At 42.3% G+C, this 21963-nt stretch overlaps 1 protein-coding gene across 1 annotated transcript in view; it reads right to left on the reverse strand.

The window, feature by feature from the left end:
* LOC138580641 (adenosine deaminase-like) overlaps positions 1-21963 on the reverse strand; it is a 540146-nt gene that overhangs the window by 210802 nt on the left and 307381 nt on the right. Inside the window, exons 4-5 of the mRNA XM_069651342.1 lie at positions 17264-17407; positions 8586-8701 (exon numbers count right to left, since the gene is read on the reverse strand). Of these exons, the coding sequence (XP_069507443.1) occupies positions 8586-8701; positions 17264-17407 (260 nt within the window). The remainder of the gene's footprint in view (positions 1-8585; positions 8702-17263; positions 17408-21963) is intronic.

Genomic DNA, 21963 nt, shown 5'->3' on the forward strand with positions numbered 1-21963 from the left:
GAAGGGAACAAAAAATACAAAGAATGAAAGTCCAACCTAATCAGCGCTTCGAAATTATCTTGTTTTGTTTTAGGACCAAAGCAGGTTCGAACTCTTTGTCAGTATGAATGATGTGACAACATTTGGAACACTGGACTGACACATATTTCAAACTGAGGGCCTGATTCTGAGCTAGTGATAAAAAGTGTGTTGAAAGCCGTCATTCATTCTCCCCTCCAGTTTCCAGCACCATCATTCTGACGTGGGTGGAAATATTGGAGGGGAGATGTTATGCTTTCCAGCAGCAAAAGCTGCTAAAATCACACATTGTGGGGGAAATATGTACTCCAGTGACATTGCAAGCATTTCTTAATAGATTGCCACTTTTCTAGTTTAAGAAAGTTTCCTTAAACTTTCATAAAACTAGAAAAGTGGTGCTGCAGCCTAAGAAATGCATTGTTTATAAAGAGAAAAGGTGTGCAGTAGAGTTTAACGGCACCTCAAAGGTACCGTATTTTTACTCATGCTAAAGCAGTGCTGCTGGGAGGAGAATCCCCTCCATGTTGCTGCCCTGCATTCCTGATAGTTGCTAGAGTAGTTGCCCAGCCATAGATTGGGCACATGCAAAAGATGAAGCTTTCATTCTTTCGTCATCAGAATATGGTGTTCGTAAGTAAAGTGTTCTTCTGTCATGAAGGAACCCTTCCTTACATTTGCACGCACCTCAGAATCAGGCTCCCAGTCGTTATTTTTTTCTAGGTCCAGAAAGTCCTTCAAATAGTATCTTGAAATCAAAGCCTTTCTCTGCCACACTAGGGTAACAATTCCATACCATTTAAGATAGCTTCCCATGGCCCCTCATGCGTGTCCCTGTTTGTGGTCATGACAATATTTGGCCACTGCTGAACTGGGACAGACTCCAAATAAACAGGATTGACACATATTTCAAATATTTATGCTGCATCCTGTAACCAGAGAGTAAGAAACTGTTCTCATAAGCCTGTGGCTTTTAACTTCTAGGGTTTATCCAAATTAATTCCGTCAGCATTCAGTGTGTCAAATGCCAGTCTAGAGTTCTCTCTCACTCTCTCAGCTCCCTTTCACTCTCTCACGCTCTCGCTCTCTGAGCGCTCCATCTCACGCTATGGGCCCGATTCATGGAATATTTGCCTAGTTCAAAGTGAATTTGCACTGCGGAAAAGTGACTTTGCACTGCCGACACAAATCCTGATTCATGGAACTGTGCAAAGGGTATTTTTGCCGTGCAAAGTCCGGGAAAAGTCATTTTGTACTGCAAAAATTACTATGCACTGACTTTGCACTACAAAAATACACTTTGCACGGTTCCATGAATCAGGGTTTGTGTCGGCAGTGCAAAGTCACTTTTCAGCAGTGCAAATTCACTTTGCACCAGACAAATATTCCTTGAATTGGGCCTTTGGTCTCTACTTCTCTCTCTGTGGACAAAACACTTGTTAGATGTGTATTTGCAAGATCCGCCCAATCTATGTCTGTCAGCAGAAGAAACACAGATGGATTTGTCTGCACGTGCAAACGTATGTCCCTCTTAACCAAATATACATTTCTTAAATAAACATCGGGCCGTCAGCGGAAAGACATGGAAGCCTGTTACTGCTGCTTGAACAAATATGTTTCATGAACTGATATTTCCAAAACAAGGGCATGCTGCATTTGCATGCATATATTTTTGAGTTGATGCAATACATTTTTTTCTGCTCGCATCCAAGATTTAGAAAGAAGTTGCTCCCATGTCAGTGTACATCTATATGTGTATTATAGTGCGAGGGTCGCCGCAGTATAGTTGTGTATCGGTATACATAGCAAACCCGAAAGATGAATTGCTAATAACTTTTAACTCACATGACGGATTTGGCTGAAATTCTGCAAACCAACATGGGAAAGATCAGTTAAAAAATAAAAACGTTATTAAGAAAATTAAGAAACGCTGTTTCGGCCTAGTCCACATTCATCTCCCCACAGAGAAAAAGTCCCAATTTCTGCGCCGCGCACAACAACAACTGCTGAACGGAATTGGCCAGGGACGAAACAACTTGGGCATGGAGTGTTGCCTCGATTTCAGGGAGGGGGTTATTGCGTACAGTAGTTTTTTCAATATTTGACAGAGATGGGGGTGCCCCTTTCTCCCAAAATTATAGCTATATCTCCCATGGTGCTTTTTGTTTCATAAATGAAAAGACGCAAATTTGTTTTTTTTGTTCTATTCAAGAGATAGCTGCGTTTACTACAGGAATATCCGCGACTAGCCAAACAAGGAAAATGAAAAAAATGCCATTTGGAGGGGCAAAAACAATGAAATTGTATCAGGCAGGAGGCGGGGAGAGGGAAAGAGGACATGTGAAATTGGGGTGTTGGGGGTGCTAGGGACCAAGTTCAGAGCTTAAACGTTTTCTCCTAACCGTGGCTATTCGGCGAGATAATTCAATTGGGAATGAAAGTGTGACACACGAAATGACAAGTGTTGGACGGAATGTGAGAGGGTCAGCGAGGAGGGAAAGAGGACATGAGGGGAGTTGGGGAAGCCTGACAAGTAGATGGGGCACTTGGTGAGGGCCTGGGAGGACAAGGAAGAGTTTGGGACTTTGTGCGCATTTTAAGGAAAACCGCGGTTATCTGTGGGTGCCAACAGATAACCACAGTTATTTGTAGTACATTACCACTATGACCGTGATTATGAGAAAAAGATTTTTTTAAAAGAGAAGGTTGAAAACATTGGAAGTTTGCAGCTACAGTGAGGTGGGGGGTAATGGGTGTATCAGCCCCGGCTAGTGGGTTGAAAGGCATGTATAATGGCCATTGACGAAGTCCGTGGCCACTTAGTGGGTCCCAAAGAAACATATTGAGGGAACAGGCACAATGGACACGGCCAAAGGCCCAGTAGTGTTTTAGTGGCCCAGTAGTGTTATAAAATATACAGGGGCATGGCCAAAGTTCATGCTTACAAGCCAGGACTGAAGGCCCTGGCTACTGGGCCCGAAAGTCATGTATAGTGGCCACAGCCAAAGGCTATGGCCACCTACTGGGTCCAAAAGAAACATAGTGGGGGAACATGTACTGTACACTGGACACGGCTGAAGGCCATGGCTAATGTCCTGGTAGTGTTTTAAAATATACAGTAGGCCCTGGCGAGTGGGTCGGAACGACATACTATATAGACAGGATATAGTGGCTGCGGCCTTCCTAGTGTGTCCAAAAGAAACATATTAGGCGGGAACGCACTGAGTTAAGCCAGTCACGTGCTGAATTTCAGGGGTGTTGTTGCAATAAATCTGGTCAACTTAACTAAACTTTAAGTAAAGTTTTTTCATTGAAAATATATATACATATACATATTACAAGGTCTGCGGTAGCGACCCTGTAGTCATGATTAAGTTGCTCAACCCATAGGATCCGCAGTTTTGGGCACCTTTTAACTTTGGCGCAGTTCGAACTTTGCAGAATAAAGTATACAGCCAACTCTGAATTATTTTGTGAAGTTTTGTGCGATTTTGTCATGGGGGGCAAAGTTATAGGGGGTTCCCAACATTTTTGAAATCCGGATAGACACGAATGGAAAAATGTTTTGCTTCCGGCTACAGCCCAAACTGCTGGACGGACTTGCACCAAACTTCCGTTAGAAGCGGCAACCTCGTCCCGTAAGCGCTCTTGTGCACATTTGGTGTTAGTCCGCCCAGTAGATTATTTAATAATGCCCAAAAGGTAGGTACAAAATAAGTTTCATATCTCGATCCAGTCAGTGGACTTACTTCCTGATTCAGGGTTCACGGATGCCGCTGAGCCAATCATTGAGTCGCGTAACGTTCACGGACATCGTACGCGACTGCTGATTGAGAAACGTGAGGTGCATTAAAACATTTGAAACAGATGCCATATTGGATTCACAAACTGCGCCTACAGTCCATGAACATCACAGTAAAATATATTAAAAAACACAACATTGCACTTGTCAAACAAATGAGAAACAATTTCTGGGGATATGAGCGGTGATAAGGATGGACTAGGCTATGTTCAGAAAAAGCCCTAAATCTGGTGTCTTTTTCCTCTCAGATGTCCGCAAACATCCCAGATGTCTGCAAACATTTCAGATGTTTGTGGACGTTGCTGTGATGTTCCCAAACTTAGCAAATGTTTGAGGGCATCCCTTAATATGTGTGCAATACAGGGTCAGTGAAACACAGTGATAAAATGGCTTATAACTTTGGCGCTGTTCAACGAAACTGCACCAAATCGTGCAAATAAATATACACCTAACTTTGAATGTTGTTGCAAAGCTTGGTGCCATTTCGTCAAGAGGGGGCAAACTTAGAGAGGGATCCCAACATTTTTAGATGCTATAACTAATCTGCACAAATGCTTTGAGAAGGATTATAGACCCAACTTTGAATGTTTGTGCACAGTGTGGAGGGAATCTGTCAAGAAGGGGCTATATTGTTGGGGGAACCAGAATTTTCCAAATTAGGATAGGCTTAAATGGGAACAAAATTCTGCTTGTGGCTACAGCCTGAAGTGCTGGACGGATTTGCAGCAAACTTGAGCAAGGAGCATTGACAAGGACCCGAAAGCAAGCTTTTGCAAACCTTTCCTGCGTTGTATTTTTTCCAAAGGTCAAAATGTATGTACAAAAAATAGTGATATAACTTTGGTGCCTGCGCAGTGGGCTTGGCCCTTGTCAAGGACAAATATCTACTCTGATTTGCTTATGGCCAAAGCCCATACCCAATGGATTGGGGACACTGGCCATGGCTGCAAGCCAAGAGCACAGGCCTTTTGGTCACATTATTAGGGTATAGTGGACACCGGACCAGGATGCAGGCTAAGTGCAGTGGATAATGGGGACGGTTTGTTGAGGCTGAGGTCATGGTCGAGCCTCATGCCCTGGTTATAAGCATTCCAAAACTGCTTTTCGCCAACCCTGTAATGCAGAACTATGCACAGATGCCCCCGAACATCTGAAGTGTCCGCAAACTTCACAGGACTGCCCCCGAACATCTGGGGATGAAAAACCCTAGTTTATGACTTCTTACGGCCATATTCCATCCCATCCTTATCTCCCTCTCCTCCCAGAGATTGTTTGATAAATTTGACAAGTGCAATGTTATGTTTTTTAATATGTTTTTACCGCAATGTCTGCGGACACCGACCGATGTCCGCGAATCCAACATGGCAGCGTTTCCAAAATTCAGACACCAGACACACTTCATGCTTTTCACCATCCGATCAGGGGGCGAGTCCGATGTCTGCGGACATCACGTCACCCGTTAGGCCAATTGGATGCCGGTCCGCAGACCAAACCGGACCTAGATATCACTAATTTTTTGGTTTGGGACTTACATTTTGCCTGTTTTAAAAAAAACGACTCGATGGATTTATGCTGTAGGTGTGAGCACAATTGTTTTCCATTCTGTCTATGGAAAACACATTTTTTATGGGACCCCCTTATAACTTTGCCCCCCCACTCGACGAAACCTCACCAAGTTTGGTGAAAATTCGTCCTGGGGGAGCGAAGACAGAGAGAGAAACAGAGTGTACAGTTTTCTGAGGCACTTTTTGATGGGGAAAATAAATATGCATTTGCTTTGTATACCATAAATGATGATGATGATAAATTATCCTTCAAAGTCCAACTACATTATCAAAGAAAGTATTTAGAACTTCCATTTACATACTAACACCATCTGGAGTAAATATCTATTGTGAGGTAAGGGGATTCTCACAGGATGTCTGGAGGATAGCTCTGTGGCCACGTGTGGGTCACGCTGAGCAAACACAGGTTCTAAACCCAGACCCACACTTGGGAAGAAAAAAAAGCACGTTTTAAATTAACTACCCATCCACAATGAAACTAGCACCTAAATATCTATGGGATCTGTGTGCTGTAAATAAATGTGAAAATAAATAAATAAAAACAAATAAAGACGACATAATGGGCCACATTATTGGTTTGGTGGTAGCTAAGCGGTAAATCTGCAGAGATACCACCAACCGTAATTACCATTACCACAAATTGGTCTGGCAGGATTAGCGCCAGATTACAAGTGGCAGTGGCGGTGTTAGTCCCCATTAATTTCGAGTTCATAGGACTCCATAGGGCATTTTGTTGGAATTACTGCAGCAGTAATTCTGCTGCAATTGGGCAGAAAGTTGGCAGGTTTATCTCCAGCTGTGCTCCAAGTTTCCACCCAACTCATAGTTAGGCGTTGCGGTAATGCGCTGGTATACAGTAATACCGCTGCATTTAACTTGCACCACTCAATGGGCCTCATCACAAGTTTGCTGGTCCGGGAACTACGATACTGGTAAGCTTGCTGGTACCGTAGTTATCGGACCGGCAAACTACAAGTTCTGCTAGCGGGTGCCTTTTCGCATGCCAAGTCGGACCTGGCGGGCGTACAGGCACCTGCGAGCAGAGCATGGCACCCGCAAGCAGAGCATGTCAGATGCACCGGCACCATTCACGAACGTTGCCGGTGCATCTGGCTTCCCCATTCCCATTGAGCCCTATCAGGCTCATATGGGAATGGGGAAGAATATTTTCCGGTGCCCGGGAATGGGCAATTACCGAGTCCGCCGGGGGTTGTAATACCCCAGTAATTGGCCATTCCTGGGCGCCGGAAAAATTCTCAAGTTTGACGGCAGCCTGATGGTTTTGCCGGCAAGGCTACAGCCAAACTTGTAATGAGGCCCAATGTGTCAAATGGGGAGGCCGGTATTTGAGCCATAGTTTCCAAGTTCTAAAATGTACAATTTAGAAAGCAGAAAACACTACAGCATTTCCTGTTCCATCTGCAGTTTTAAAACCAGCATACAAAGCTTTCTGCATTGTTGTTTTTCAGGGGATACACTAGTACTCACTTCGGATTGAAAAACCACTCACATCAAAAATCACCCAGACGCTATATAAGAAATCATAATAGTACCAGGTTTGTCAAAAACAATATAATTAACTTAACCAGAAAAAAGGGACTAAGTTGGCCCAAAATAACTTACATAGGAGGTGAAGTGGTATGCAGATAATGCACAGGTCTCAGCGATAGTCACTCTAACGCTAGCTACCAGCTTTGAGCCTCATGACTCATGCCAATTCACTCACTTTTTAAAGAATTACATTTCGGATGAAGATCCTTTGATAATGACTGATATAACTGCATTCCTAACACTGATGCTGCTTTAAATGACTTCAAAACAAAATGGTGTTCCATGCACAGAAACATTGGCACGGCGCACAGAATTTAGGATGAACAGCCGGAAACAGGAAACTGTAAAGATCTCTACGAGGGCAAAGTAAGGTTTCTGCCCTGTTGCTAAGTGGCAGAAGTGGCATATTGTGGCATGCTTGACATAGAGAGTCACGCTTAACTGGGCTGTAAAATACTTTGTAAAAAAACCTGTGGCTTGTGCACATATACCAATCTTGAGCTCTAACTCACTCTGTCTAGCTCATGTTTTCTCGCTCTTGCTGTCTCTCGTGCTCACACTCTGTGTCTCTGTGGGCGAGAGGTGCGTGTTTGCTACATCCACCTCAACCGACCACAAGAAAAACATGGATACCTCGAAGGAGCCCAGGGCACGTTTTTTTGCAAATTAAGAAATAAAAGAAGCACAATATTTAATGATTCTAACATTGTAAATTGGTGCTTATAAACATTTTAAAATGTTCATTTCTAAAGATCACTTACAGTACATATTGTAGTCATAATAAGAATATTGCACCTTTCATACTGGGAGAAAGCACTGTATCAAAACCCAGAAAAAGAATATACAATATTTTCTGATAGAAGATAATCATTACAAAATGGGCAGTCTAGCATGCACCCATTGTACTCTTTCAAAAGGGACAAATAGCACCAATTAGGGTTCTGTCCTGCTTTTCATCAAATCAAAGAGAATTGTGGTATGACAAGAATGTCGAACATCTTTATATTTGACAAATATGCCTGTGGTAAAAGGGTTGTATACTTGAATTACTAAATACACAATTCAGCGCTTGGTGCTCGTTTCACTTTCATAACATTCCACTGTTTGCAACTCTGAAGCATATATACTCATTCAGACAGCCTCAGGATTTGCATGCGAGAATAGCGTTTCTGGATGGTTGTCCCTCCACTGACATTTGAGGGCAGTCCCGATTCTCATTTCTGGCGATAATGTTTATTCTCCCCATGCAGAATTGTAGAAAAAGAGGTGCTGAGAGTGGAAACCGGGTTTCATGGTAATGATGACTGTGCCCATGCACAGTGCCCAATGCAATGATATCCTTAGAGAATTATAAATAAATTATATGCTGCCAGAATACCCCTTTTCTTTGCACTTTTACATGCACACTCAAATGATAGGACATCTGCATGCACATTACATGCTACAATAGATGTACATGAATAATAATATATTTCTTATCTGATATTTTTTCCCATGTATGAACAAGGAAGATCTGTGTTCATGTTAAAAATGTGAATACCTGGATGTCGAGCTCAAGTAAATCATTTCAATTGATCATCATTTCTGTAATTTAGCATTCAGGGCTTTTGTTAAAGAGGTAGTAAGGCAGCAGACGAGCTGAAATACATTACTTGGCATATGGCGCATACAGCAGAGAATAGACCTGGCTTTGATGTTGAAATCTTTCTCTCCTTCTCGTAATCCCTGATTAACCAGCTTAACCACTTCATCAGGGGTTAGGTCACCTCTGGGGGAGAAATAAAAAAGAATCAATAGACCAAACCTTTGAGATTCTGACAATGATTATTACACGTTGCTTCTGTTCAAATCCTGCTGAAGATTACAAGTAAGAAAATACTAAACTGCAGAAAATTATGCCTACAGGTACCATCTACATTATACACTGTATATGGCCTTTATTTGCTCATAACAATATATATATTCAATGAAAAATGAAAAAACTTTGTTAAAGGGACGTTATGGTTACAAGTAATATCGAAAATCGAAAAAACCTCAGAAATTTGTGAGTTACGGTAAGCTAAGCAACCATAACTCGCGCCACCACCCTGCACTGCTAAGACTAACACCCAGGACATCACTGATGACATCACATTAGAAATTAATTGTGATGAAAAGTCCCTACAAGGGGTTGTGTTTATAATGTCGGTAAAAAGATGTCAGAGATGATCGGGAGACCTATCGTGAACTACTTAATTGATTAATGAATGTACTCATCTAAACAACATTGTATTTGAGTATTGTTAATACAGGAACCTAATCTTATATAAACATAGGCAATGGCTGCAGCATGCATCATAGAAGTACAATATTTATAATCTTGTAATTTTGGAAAGTACAATAATGAATACTAGCTTATGCGAGTTTTGAGTAATGTTAAACATGTAATAACTAGCTAACAATTCAAGACTTACTACACTTTTTCTAGTACAAACAAAACATATGAAGAACCACAATGCATACAAATCAAAGGCACATACAGGGAAACTAAAGTAAGGAAGAAAGAAACAGCATCATCAGAACATGTTAATAACATTAAAGTTTATGTTCATGTATACAAATGAAACATGTTTTTGAGGCCTGCTTCTTTCCCCATGTATGTGCATCATCAGCTGACACTAAACCATACGGACCATACTTTAAGAACACATGACAAGGTTAACTTCTAGATAAAAAACCACCTGGCCTAGATAGGTCAGTGAACAAAAACAAGTGGTCCAGATATGTGATGTCATCAGTGATGTCATCTTTGATGTCCTGGGTGTTAGTATTAGCAATGCACAGTGGTGGCGCAAGTTATGGTTGCTTAGCTTACCACAACTTGCAAATTTCTGAGGTTTTTCGGTTTTACTTATAACCATAACGTCCCTTTAACAAAGTTTTTTCATTGAATTTCATAGGTTGTTATCAGTGCAACTTAAACATAACGTCCCTTTAACAAAGTTTCTTCACTGAATTTCATGGGTTTTTACTAGTGCATGCTATTGTCCTACAACTTACTAATGTCATACTTACCCCAATATAGCAACACTTCTGTCCAATTTACAATGTTTAACCTTAAAACTCTGCCATTTCCCATCTTCTAGCATCATTTTTAACTCTTCTATACACTTTTTGCAACTTTCTCCACTGTTTTTGCATCTGTCGACGTCTGCAAACATCTGATATCATCACAGACCTTCCGGACAATGCCACGTGAACATGCGCTCGCACGCAGCATGATGACGTGTCTGCGAAGGCATTTGCACTTCAGAATTGGGTCCATGCTTGGAAGACTGTTTGGAACTGCATTTTTCGACTGATCTAGGAACTTTCAAGCTCAAAATGTACCCTTGCACAGCTCCTACACCCATACCTACTCATTATCCAATGACAATCCAGTGCAAAGCACATACTTTGAAGAATATTAGTAAAACTGCTATTTCTCTTAAAAATGGCATCAGATATTGCCCTCCATCCTCCCCAAGAGGAGCCGCCACCACCACCAGCTGGAGGACCGATGCGTGAGAGGAGAGGGTCTTGGAACCCCGCCTCCATTTTTTACAAGCCCAGTTTGGCTGCTTTGGGTTCAGGGCCCCAGCCCCGGAGCACCCGCGTGAGCATGCCCCGGAACTGTAACTCCCCCTTAAGAAACCTCCCTTAAAACAGCATATACCCAGAGTTGAACAAGACTTCATTTTGTGGATTACTGACTCCATTTTGTTATTTCATATTGGCAGGCCAGCTGTGAACTTAGAACACAGGCCTGCAGCTCTCCCAGCCAGGCACACACAGTGAGCAAGCTACACCCCCAACCTCCTCCCCTGTGCCACCTCTGCAGTTGTTCGGTTCTCATGAGAGACTAGCCACGAGAATGCAAAAAACTTTTCACTGTAACTTCTGTCTTCCGTCTTACTTCATTGACCCTGAACGGCCCAGCACAGAAGTCGTCCATCTCTATAAACCTGCTGGACACCCCACAGACCCTGGCCATAAAGAATACCATCCCCATATTTCCTAACACATGATCAAACAGCTAGAAGTGACCCTCAAGTATGTTTAATTGATCGCGCCCCAATAGAAGAAAATCAAGTGTCTTCCTGAATGCGATTAGAACAAGTGGCTAATTGTTTTTACAAAAATGTAAGACCTGTAGTAGAACAATAAGCATATTGGTATACCATATGATACATGTGTGATCAAAAGCTATAACGTTAGAACATAGTTATAAAAGTGTGATGTGTGCTAATGTGTAGTATAATGTTGTTTAATAGAAATGGATTGCAATAACAAAATGCATAACCAAACATAATACTGTACATGCCAGCACAAAGCTACCTCGTTTTTAAGTTCAATATAAATGCATTATATTGTGTAAAGCAATGAATACAGTAACCAGTATGTTCGTATTATGACACTGGGCCTCATTCCGAGTAGGGCGGTAGGGGATACCGGGCACCGTTAGGAAGACCGGTGCCGGTAATCCCTTACCACCCTACTACGAGGTCCCTTAGCGGGTCCCTCCTTTAACGCCTGGTCTGACCAGGCGTTATGGACGGGACCCGTTAAGGGACTTCAGAGCTAATAACGGCACCGCAAATTGCGGTACCATTATTAGCTACTTCCCCATTCCCATTGAGCCCGATGGGGCTCAATGGGAATGGGGAATGGATTTTTCAATGGGGACTTACCGGTCCCGCAAAGGTCAGACTACACCGGTAACTCCCCATTGAACCAGGTCGGAGTCGGTACCGGTATGGGAGGTAGTCAAGGCGCAAATAGCGCCATGACTACCACCATACTCGGAATGAGGCCCACTATGTGTTAAGGCTGCATTCACAGAACCTGAATCACTGAGTGTAATAAGCCACACATGTAAAAGGCCTTTATATAAAACCCACTCCTGAATGCCCTGATTTTTCATGCAATGCAGAACTACACCGCAAAGATGTTTCGATTCTCCTCCACCCTTCATAGTGTTAAAGCAGATTAGCAGGGATTTAATGATGTTTAAACAACCGGTCATTAACCCTCACAATACAACTTATGACCATGATGGTATGTGCCTCTTGTGACCTAGCCTTTAATGTGTAAGTCCAGCCTTAGATTTAGAGCCCTCTTGTTGCTTGTCAGATGGACATTCCATACCACACAGTGACCTCAAATGTCTCACCTCGTTAGTCAATATTTTTTGTATTGTATCAACACACAGTTAAGATCAATGGATCAAACACTTTATTTAACAGCTGTATCTTGACCTATGCCCAGTGATAAATTAACATGTATTAGAAAAATGTTTTCCTAAGTGCCTAAACCCACAAGTCTCTGAGTTCGCTGGACTAAGCAGATTATGGTATTAGATGAATGGTAATGTGTGGCCACAAGGGCAAATGTCAAATTGTATTTAATAAAGAAACATCTCGACAGTTGCCGATTCTGCATACCAATTCGATGAGCATAGCTGACCGATTGACCCAAGAAGCATCATCGCCACACCACGTGTTCCTGAGCCAACCACAGCCCTTCAACCCTATAGCACCGATAGGTGTTCACCCCCAGTGACCAATCCCAATTGTACATGTGCCCCTTAGGCCTTCCCTATGTTTGATGACGAAAATGCTGTATACAAGCAATTTGTAACATGTTTTCTACAGAGCGCTCTCAGCGTGAGCAGAGTAGATTCTGCTTGCCCTATTTTAGATAAAGTCTTTTATTATAACCAGCACTTGGTCTTGGTCTCATTCCGTCCAGGGATGTGTCCTGATTGACTTTATTAAGAGATATAACTGCATTTATGGGGGCTTCCCACTTTCACCGACAAACTGAAAAAGCGCAATACTTCCAAAGACAATGAAGAGGACCAAGAAGATGAGGTACAGGAAGTGCCTACCTCTAGCACCCAGAGAGAATCATGGGTGTGGCAGTTCTTTACCACTGTTGGGAGTGTACCAAAGGCTTAAGATACCAAAGTGAAATGCTCAAAGCGGGAACCCGGGGTGATAAAAAAAATTCTCCCTACAGCGGGCCGCTGAAGGAAGGACAATCCTTTTCCAAGATTGCCACCATGGAAAGAGAAGGTGGTGCTCTGTACAGAGCCCCTCTTCCCTTTCTATGGCAGCCTGCAGAACCCTATGACCATATTACCACAAGCACATTTATTTTCCCTTTCAAACCTATCCTACTTTCGAATAACTTTACCACATAGCCGGTCCCAGGTGGACATGGCCACTTTAACACCATTTTACGTCCGCAACAGGGGATAACAGCCCGGCAGCCCAAGTTACCGGGTCAAGCGAAGTGTGTGTGTATGCCCTGATGTCTGCAGGCTTTAGCGTGTTATAAATAAATAAATAAATAAATAACGAGGACTGAGTCCCTGCAATGGGGGATAAAGGCCATTAGCAACCCTCGTTCCCAAAGCGGGAAGACGGGGTGCTAAAAAATAGATTTCTCTTCCTACAGTAGGAAGGAAGGACAATCCTTTTCCAAGATGTCCATCATGGAAAGAGAAGGCGGGCCTCCGTACAGAGCCTCTCTTCCCTTTCTATGGCAGCCTGCAGAACCCTATGACTATATTACCACGAGCACCTTTTTTTTCCCTTTCAAACCTATCCTACTTTCAAATAACCTTACCGCACAGCCGGTCCCAGGTGGACATGGCCACTTTAACACCATTTTACGTCCCTCGCAGTCATGGCTAGTAGCCAGATTGTTCGCGTCATGACCTTATGCCATGACTCAGACAATCTGGCTACTGCCCACGGCCCATACCTCAGTCACCAAAGGTATAGTACTATTTTTTGTACCTACATTATCACACTTGTCAAAAAATAAAACACGGGCACATTTGCAAAACCACGCTTTAATGTCGTTGCCAATGCTCCTCATGAGTTTGCTCGAAATCCGCCATGTTTTATTTTTTAAAAAGTGTCAAAATGTATGTACATACAATAGTCATATAACTTAGCCCCCACTTGACAAAATCCATTCAGTCTTTACACAAACATTGAAGGTTGGGTCTATAATCTTTCTCAAAACATTTGTCCAAATTCATCAAATAGCAACAAAGTTATAAGCCATCTAAAAATGTTGAGACTCCCCTCTAATTTCGCCCCCTATTGATAAAATCCCACCAAACTTTAGAAAACCATTTATATCTAGATCGAAAATCATTTAGCCAAATGTTGTGCAGATTCGCCAAATGACACCACATTTTTTATGCCTTTACAATATTTTGGGACCCCCTCCAATTTTGCCCCCTCTTGACAGAATCCCACAAAACATTGCAAAACCATTCAGGATTAGGTCTAGAATAAAACTGCAAAAGTACGTGCAGTTTTATTGAGTGGCGCTAAAGTTATAAACCATCCAAAAACTGCTTTTCCCCAACCTTGTAATGCAGAAATAGGTACAAATCTTCTAGGAGATCTGAAGTGTCCGTGGGCACTACAGGACTGCCCCAGGACATCTGGAGTGTCTGCGGACTGTCAGGGGTGAAACAACCTGTTTTTTGGCTTCTTATGCCATATCCCATCCCATCCTCATCCCCCTACCTCCCAGAGATGGATTGTTAAGTTTGAGAAGTGCAATGTGGCTTTTTTAAAATGTTTTTGCTGCACTATCCGCGGGCCCCAAAAAAGTCAGCAAATCCAAAATGGCAGGCATTCCGTGGAAAGCGACACATTTCACGTTTTCTCACCACCCAATCAGCAGCCGCATCCCGATGTGCGCGGACCACGCAAAAGTCAGCAAGTTATTCTGGGCCAATCAGAGGCCATTCTGCGAACTGAACGGGGAAGTGAGTCTGTGGACCGGACATAGATATCACTAATGTTTTTGCCTTACATTTTGGTTGTTTAAAAAAAAAAAACTACTGGACAGAATTACACCCAATTAACAAAAGCACGCTTTCAGAACCAAGCCGCCGCTCCTGCTGAAAAAAGTTCGTAAAAATCCGTACAGAGGTTTGGGCTGTAAGCGTGAGCAACGTTTTTTTCCATTATGTCTATGGGAAAAAAATACATTTTGGGACCCCCCCCTATAACTTTGCCCCCTCTTGACCAAACCTCACCAAACTTTGCAAATAAGTTCAGAGTGGGCCATATACTCCTTTTGCAAAGTGTTTTGAGGATTTGTCCAGGGTGAGCAAAGTTATAAGCCGCCCAAAAAGTGCTCTTCCTATGGGTTTAGCAACTTAACCCTTAACCATGACTTCATGGCCGCTACCGCAGGCCATGTAATATATATATATATATGCAGGCCATGTAATATATATATATATATATATATATATCAAGGAGTGGGTGTGTGTGTGTGTGTATATATATATATATATATATATGTGTACACACACACACACCCACTCCTTGATTTATCTATTTACTTATAGTTCTTCATGAGTCACTTAAAGCAAGAAAATAACAATGGGAACCAATGGAGCAGGGGGTAGGAGTCAAAGTGGCTAGGGAAAGACAATAGAAGGGCCAAAGAAAATGAAGGAATTGAGGGCTCAGTGCCATTCACAGCACACAATTACTAAGTTCAGATATTAGAGGTTAGCCAGGCCAAGCCCAAGGCTTTTTTAGAACGAACACTTAAAAAAAAATCCTGAATTTCAAGTCGTTTGTTTCAAGTCTTAAATAAAGAGGAATCTTGTTACACAATTCAAGGCCTGCAATGGCTATTGTTTCCCTCTGCTTCTCTTTGTTGGAAAAGAAGGTTGGGTGGCCCTGTTAGTGGAGACAGGTGGAATTTAAGAGCCCATCTAACCAATCCTGCCGGAGCGATACTTCGGACCAATGTGCCAAAAGGCTCTACGCGTGATACACCAAGTCTTGAATTCTGTGGTTTGGTGGCCTCGGAGCCACTGGAAGGTATGAAGAGCTTTGGCGGTATGGTCGAATTTGTTCAGGACGAGGATCATTTGTCCTTTGCCGCAGGAGGTCTTTTTTAGGCAGACAGATGAACATGTTATAATAGTCAACGTGTAAAGGTATTAGGGCCTGAATGAGTTGAACTTTCAAATCGACATTGCGGCAAGTGAAGACTGTTCTCAGCAAGTGTCACTGAAAGTGGCGCTTGCTAATCAGTGACTTGATTAGTGGTCTGAAGTAGAAATCAGTATCAATTATGGTACCCGCAGAAATAATCGCATCCAAATATACCTGAGAAATGACTCAATTCATGTGGTCGAATTTGTTAGGCATTTTTGTACATTTTTAATAATGTATAGATATGGGGTGGGGTAAGTGTAAAGGTGAAGGTGGGTGGAAGTGGGGGGAGGCGGTGGGCAGGGGTCTCCCACTGCATTATTAAAAAGAAATTCAACCAAAAAAAATGTGTTCATTCCTCATTAGGTATTTCAATTCATGGTACTACATCAATAATTATGCCGATGTCTGTGATGTTATCGATTGGTTTTCGGCGGGCCCATATTTTTTTAATGACTACCAACACATATCATAGAGCTGGTTGTGATCTTGTTTTTTTGGCCTTCACCTGAGTCATGCACTCCCATGAAAGGTGATGACTCATAAGGAGTTTAGGGAAATATACATGAAATTATTGACTGGCTTGAAGGCAAATAATGCCCTTAACATCCGAATGTGACTGACTCTCACCAACACACACTCCCAGTGCTATTTATGTCCATCTGGCAGTCCCACTGCAGAGGATGGACTACATAAGATACTGTGCATTTTGCAAACTATAATTATTGTAGTAACTTGAATATCTGCATTGTTTTGCTCCAGTGTAACATTGCTTCCAGACCACTTTGGAATCCTTCCAAAGCTAAGTCAAGTGTTGTCAACCACCTGGTCTGGTATTCTGGTAATATGTCCACTGCTGGCAGTTGTTTCTTCAGAGGTCAACTAGAGACGATCATGTGTTATGGTGGTTGTTTTGTGGCATAAGCATATACATTACCAATGTACCGCCAAACATAACATTACAAAATGAGGCTGTTATGTTTTCTTTTGTTTTTTCCCCTCAGAATGACTTAAAATACCAAGCGCAATTGAGCAGAATGGTGACTTCAGAGTGTAACAGCATATGGCCCCCCTTCATTCCAACTGTATCCGGCATGCACATTCCACTATTTGTGAGGTTGGACACACTTGTGTGAATATACCAAGCCACACAAATTGGGGCTTTTGTTCACTTAATCGTGCAATTTGCATATGCAAATGAACGAAAACTTGATACGGTCAACATATTTTTATGTTGATTTAAGTACAATATTCACAAAGCCAATGGGTATTTAAAAGTGCAACAACACATAACACCAAGATACAAGATTATTATGACTTACTGTGTTTGCCCCCAAGGAACAGGACACACTTTGGAGTTTGCTAACAAATGTGGGCTGTATCTGACTTCCACATAAATGATTCCCTCTTTAGCTTTCATTTCAACCAGTTCGTAGGCTATTCTTTTCACAGCTTCCCGGTCTCCTCTGCAAAGAGAAGAGCACATTGTGATGTTAAGAAGGTAACACAGCAGTGAGAGCGAATAACCAACAGATGCCCAAATACAATCTAACAATATAATAAAAGGCCAGATGTATGTTTGTCTGATGCAGTAGCTTTGCCTGTTGTCACTGCTATAGGGAGCTGTTGTCTTAGGCTATATAGAGACAATGCCAATTCGTATAGCTTTGGCTGTTGTCACCCCTAGAAGGAGCTGTTGGCTTAGGATTTATAGCGGTCTTAGTGTGTCAATGAAAACCTGCACTTTGGCACGTGCACACAGGCCTGTACACTAATCCGTCAATAATAACAGGTTATCAATATACAAAGGGAATAATGTTGTGCCAGTACAAAGCCCTGGAGGACTCATGTTTGCACCCTTTAACCCCCATCTTATTGCAACGTTACTGTTATCATCCAGCAGCATGATTAAGGAAAGAAGGTTTTAGGGTATTCCGTGTTCAAGTGGGACATCCTCGTCCATGGGATACCGTCAAAGGCTGTGCGAAGCTCTAGAAACGAGGCATATAGATTCAGCTTCCTAAGCTTGACATACTTTTCAACCTGAAGAAAGAAACATCCTACAGCATTGGTCTTTTGTGCTTGTACACCCCTGAAAGCCTGCTTGGAGATTATTAATTAGTGGATGTTCTCTCACCCAGGCTTTCAGTCGCCCCAACAAAACTCTCCCAAACGTTTTCCGAGCTGTATCCAGGAGGGAAATTGGCCTATAGCTCTCCTGGGACATACCTGCTAGGGTAATCTCCTCTAAAGTGTGCCCTAAGGAAGCACCGGTGTATGATATGCTAATGTTGCTTGGTTTGTTTGCGTAGGGGGTTTCCATATTCTCGTTTTACACTATAGAGTCTACTACAATAATCATGGCAGACCTTCTTTGCAATACCCCCGTGCATGACTCGTTGCTCCCCGGATGGTATGTTATCGGCTAGCCTCCAGAACTCTACTTGCTTTTGGTTCTTAATTGCTCTTAATGTTTCTTCCCCTAGTGCTTCGGCATGAGATCTCTTGTTTGCAGCCATGGTAGAATATATATTTATGCCTTATACTACATTGCTCTTCCCTCCACACGTTCGGCATGTTCTTTAATGACCAAACCAGTTGTTGTTTTAATAATTTACACTCATTGTCATACCACGGTGTTGATTAATGTGTTGTATCATGCCACATGGCTTCGTAATAAAGGGCATTATTTTATGCACAATCTCCTCAAACGTACTTACTATTTCGGTGCCATGTGACGTCACCAAAATGTATTTCAACAAATGAAATGTTACCAAAAAGAAAAAAATATTGAATTGCTTTATTTTTAAAATGGTGGTCCCCCACCCACAAACCCCTGTTTCCCCATGCTTGTAACCCCACCCTGAACCACCCTACACCTTTTAACCCTTTGCCCCCACCCCCTATATTTATTTTTTTCAGTAATATTTCATTCGTTATTTACATTTCGGTAACATCACTGGATACCACCATGTCCTGGCCATTCATATTGTTTCACCAAGTCCGTTTTCAGGGAGTTCAATATTTCCTTGTAAATATGTGGTCAGACTACTTTCGGGTTTATGCTTGCCCACTTTAATGAACGTCTTGCATGACCACTCCTGGGAAGCAGCGTACTCCTAGGCTCTGGCCCACTTGGTTGGGGGCTAAGGTTGTTCCAAGTATTAACCGGAGGGGGCGATGGTCACTATCTGCCCTAGTGATTACCTCAAAGTCTCAAAGTCCCTCAGACATTATAGTACAGCTCTCTGCAACTATGGAGGAAGCCTGAAAGAGGGAGCAGGGCGAGAGTGAGGTGAACACTGCAGAGAGAAATGAAACCTAGAAAAGCTACTCGGGTCCAGCATGCATGCAGACTATTTTGCTTGTTAAAACATCTGCAGCAGTGACATCTGCATTCTGCAACTGCCTCACTTTCACATACCTGTTCCACACTTTCACTGCAGAGGGCTTTAGTTGTGCAGGTTCACCCATCAATCATTGAATGCGTCAGTTGGCATGTGACGCACTTTAAGCATCCGAACCAAGCCAGACAGTGCGTGCGCAAAACAAAAGTCCTCTTTCGGAGATCCAGTGACCACATCCCATTGTGCTGTTCATAATGCGGGACTCCCATTCCCGAATACTCAATGTAATAGCCTCCTTCATTAATCCAACGTTTTTTGCACTGTACACTTTACATACATTTAAAACCAACATTGCACTATAATTTTTAAATGTTAAATTCAAATTAAAACTGTTTGCTGCATGTGTAATAAAGCAACACATTTTTAGATTAAATGTCAATTCAGCATTATCCTGTTTCAAAAAGTAATATTTTCCACATTCAAATAATGAAGCGAAAAGGCAAGCTGACTATGGACGAAGCAAAAAATCTAATGTGGTAACCGTAGGAGTTGTAACTACTCATGAGGTAAGTGCTGAAGGGGATAAGTGTCACAATGTAAAGGGCTATACCATGGCTATCATACAATTCAAATTTACCTCAATTGTATGATTAAAAATGACCATTCATTTTGGATGACGTTATTGAAAGAAATGGCCCTAAAAATGCCCCAGGTGGGCGGTTGACAGGAAGGTCCAACACAGAATGACTCAGCAGATTTCATAATTACAGTGCGTCGTTGAGTTGGCGTTGTTGGGCTACTTGTGAAGTCAACGTACTCAATTCATGTCGTGTAATAGGCCTTGCACAATCCTAAGGCAATTTTGAAAATGACGTATGTCCACTTTCTAGTTCCAAAAGGGCCTTTGTGAAATTGAAGGCCTACATGAGAATCGACGGCTCGACTCCATGTTATGAGGGTGCAATGCAGGCAGAGGCCTGCAACCTGCAGGTCTCCTGAAGTTCTGGACTCGGTTTCTCATGATCCCACACAATTCACTATGCTGGCTTCGGCTGATGGGCGTTATAGTCAAAAACATCTATCAAGCTAAGGGTTTATTAAGGAACAATACAAGGGTTTGCAACGGCAAGCAGCATCACACACCTTTTTACCATTTAGCACCACTAGCCAGCTGCTGGGTCAGAATTCAAGAGCTGCTTGTGTTAGATCTCTTTCAAATTGCTTTTGGGCATAGTATCCCAACAACCTTCATTAAGGTTTCTGCTACACAGGGTGTTGCTATTGCAATGAAAAAGGGGAGCTCGCAGAGGCAACCTCAGTCTGAGGGAGGAATACAAGTCAATTTAAAATGACAACTCGGGCCAACATCACTTTATGAGAAACATATGACTGTTTCAAACTCATTGGAGGCAGGATACTTACATCGTAGTCTCCACAGTCATGTATATGTTCCAACACATTGACATCACAGCACAAACCAGCTGCTTTCAGTTTTCTATGAGGATCTACGTGAAATTACTGTATCCAAAAGTCCGAGTCCCAAAAGTCCGTTTTTTTTATTTCCCATATGTTCAAATAAATCAATATATATGTGAGGAGGACCACCCACAGCCCACCCACCTAACCCCTATACATTTTTATTAACTTTACCCCCCCCACCTCGACAAATATATATATATGTGAAGAAATAGGGGTCAGACTTTTGGGCTTTGGACTTTTTGCCCTCAGTAATTTCGTACAATACCTTCTATATGAAAGTACTGAGGAGAATGTGGACACACTTCTTATAAACCGGTTCTGCCCTACAAGGTTTGGAGAAAATTATGAACAAAAAGTGGGGATACTATTTTGACTTAGAGTCTGAAAAGTAACTGGCATGGTTCAGAAAGTGGCAGATGCAATGGCTAGTGCCCAAAGTAGAGCAATACTTGTCATGCATTTGCAATGAATACCGAAGTCTCAAGCTTACCATGGCAATGTGTGACAGGGCTATCCGGTCCTGTTTTTGATTTGAATTCTGGGACTTGTGGTTATCCTAAATTTCAAATGGGAAATAAAAAACTGCAAGTCCCAGAATACAAAGGGTAACAAACAGGACTCGATGGCCTTCTCAAACATGGCACAGGAAACCCGAAAGCTCTGTGAATACAGGACAAAAGAGGGCAAGAGAATAGTGCAGGCTATGTAACGTAGTTGGAATGGCAATCACTGAGGAGGTGTTGTGGTAGACAGAGGTTTCAAACAAATCACCGAATGAAAGCAGAGAGGTGTCCAACTACAAAGGCCACACTGGTGCATTTGCTTCATGAGTCAGCTGGTTGAATCTACTGTGGACTCTGACCACATGCCATATATGTGAGAATGGAGATTATAGACAATAAAGCATGCAGCATCTCAAAGAAAGGCCTGTTTTTTTTGTTTTACGTAAGTACTATCTTTATTTCGCCTGCAAGAACTTGTGGAGGGAGCAGCAATACTGCTGAGTAATGGCTCGATAGCTTGGAATTGATCAAAAACACTTGGAATTGCTACGGGCAGTCTTCCAAGACATTCTTGTTCAGGCTTCTGTGACCTAGAGAAGAGGAAACAACATTGGACAAATTAAACCTGGTCCCACCTGAAATGGGGCAGTCCTGCCTATCTGCTAGGTCACAATCCTTGCAATAAAGCAGAGA

This window comes from Ambystoma mexicanum, chromosome 3p, assembly GCF_040938575.1.
Source record: "Ambystoma mexicanum isolate Mex_15411 chromosome 3p, UKY_AmexF1_1, whole genome shotgun sequence".
Lineage (NCBI taxonomy): Eukaryota > Metazoa > Chordata > Amphibia > Caudata > Ambystomatidae > Ambystoma > Ambystoma mexicanum.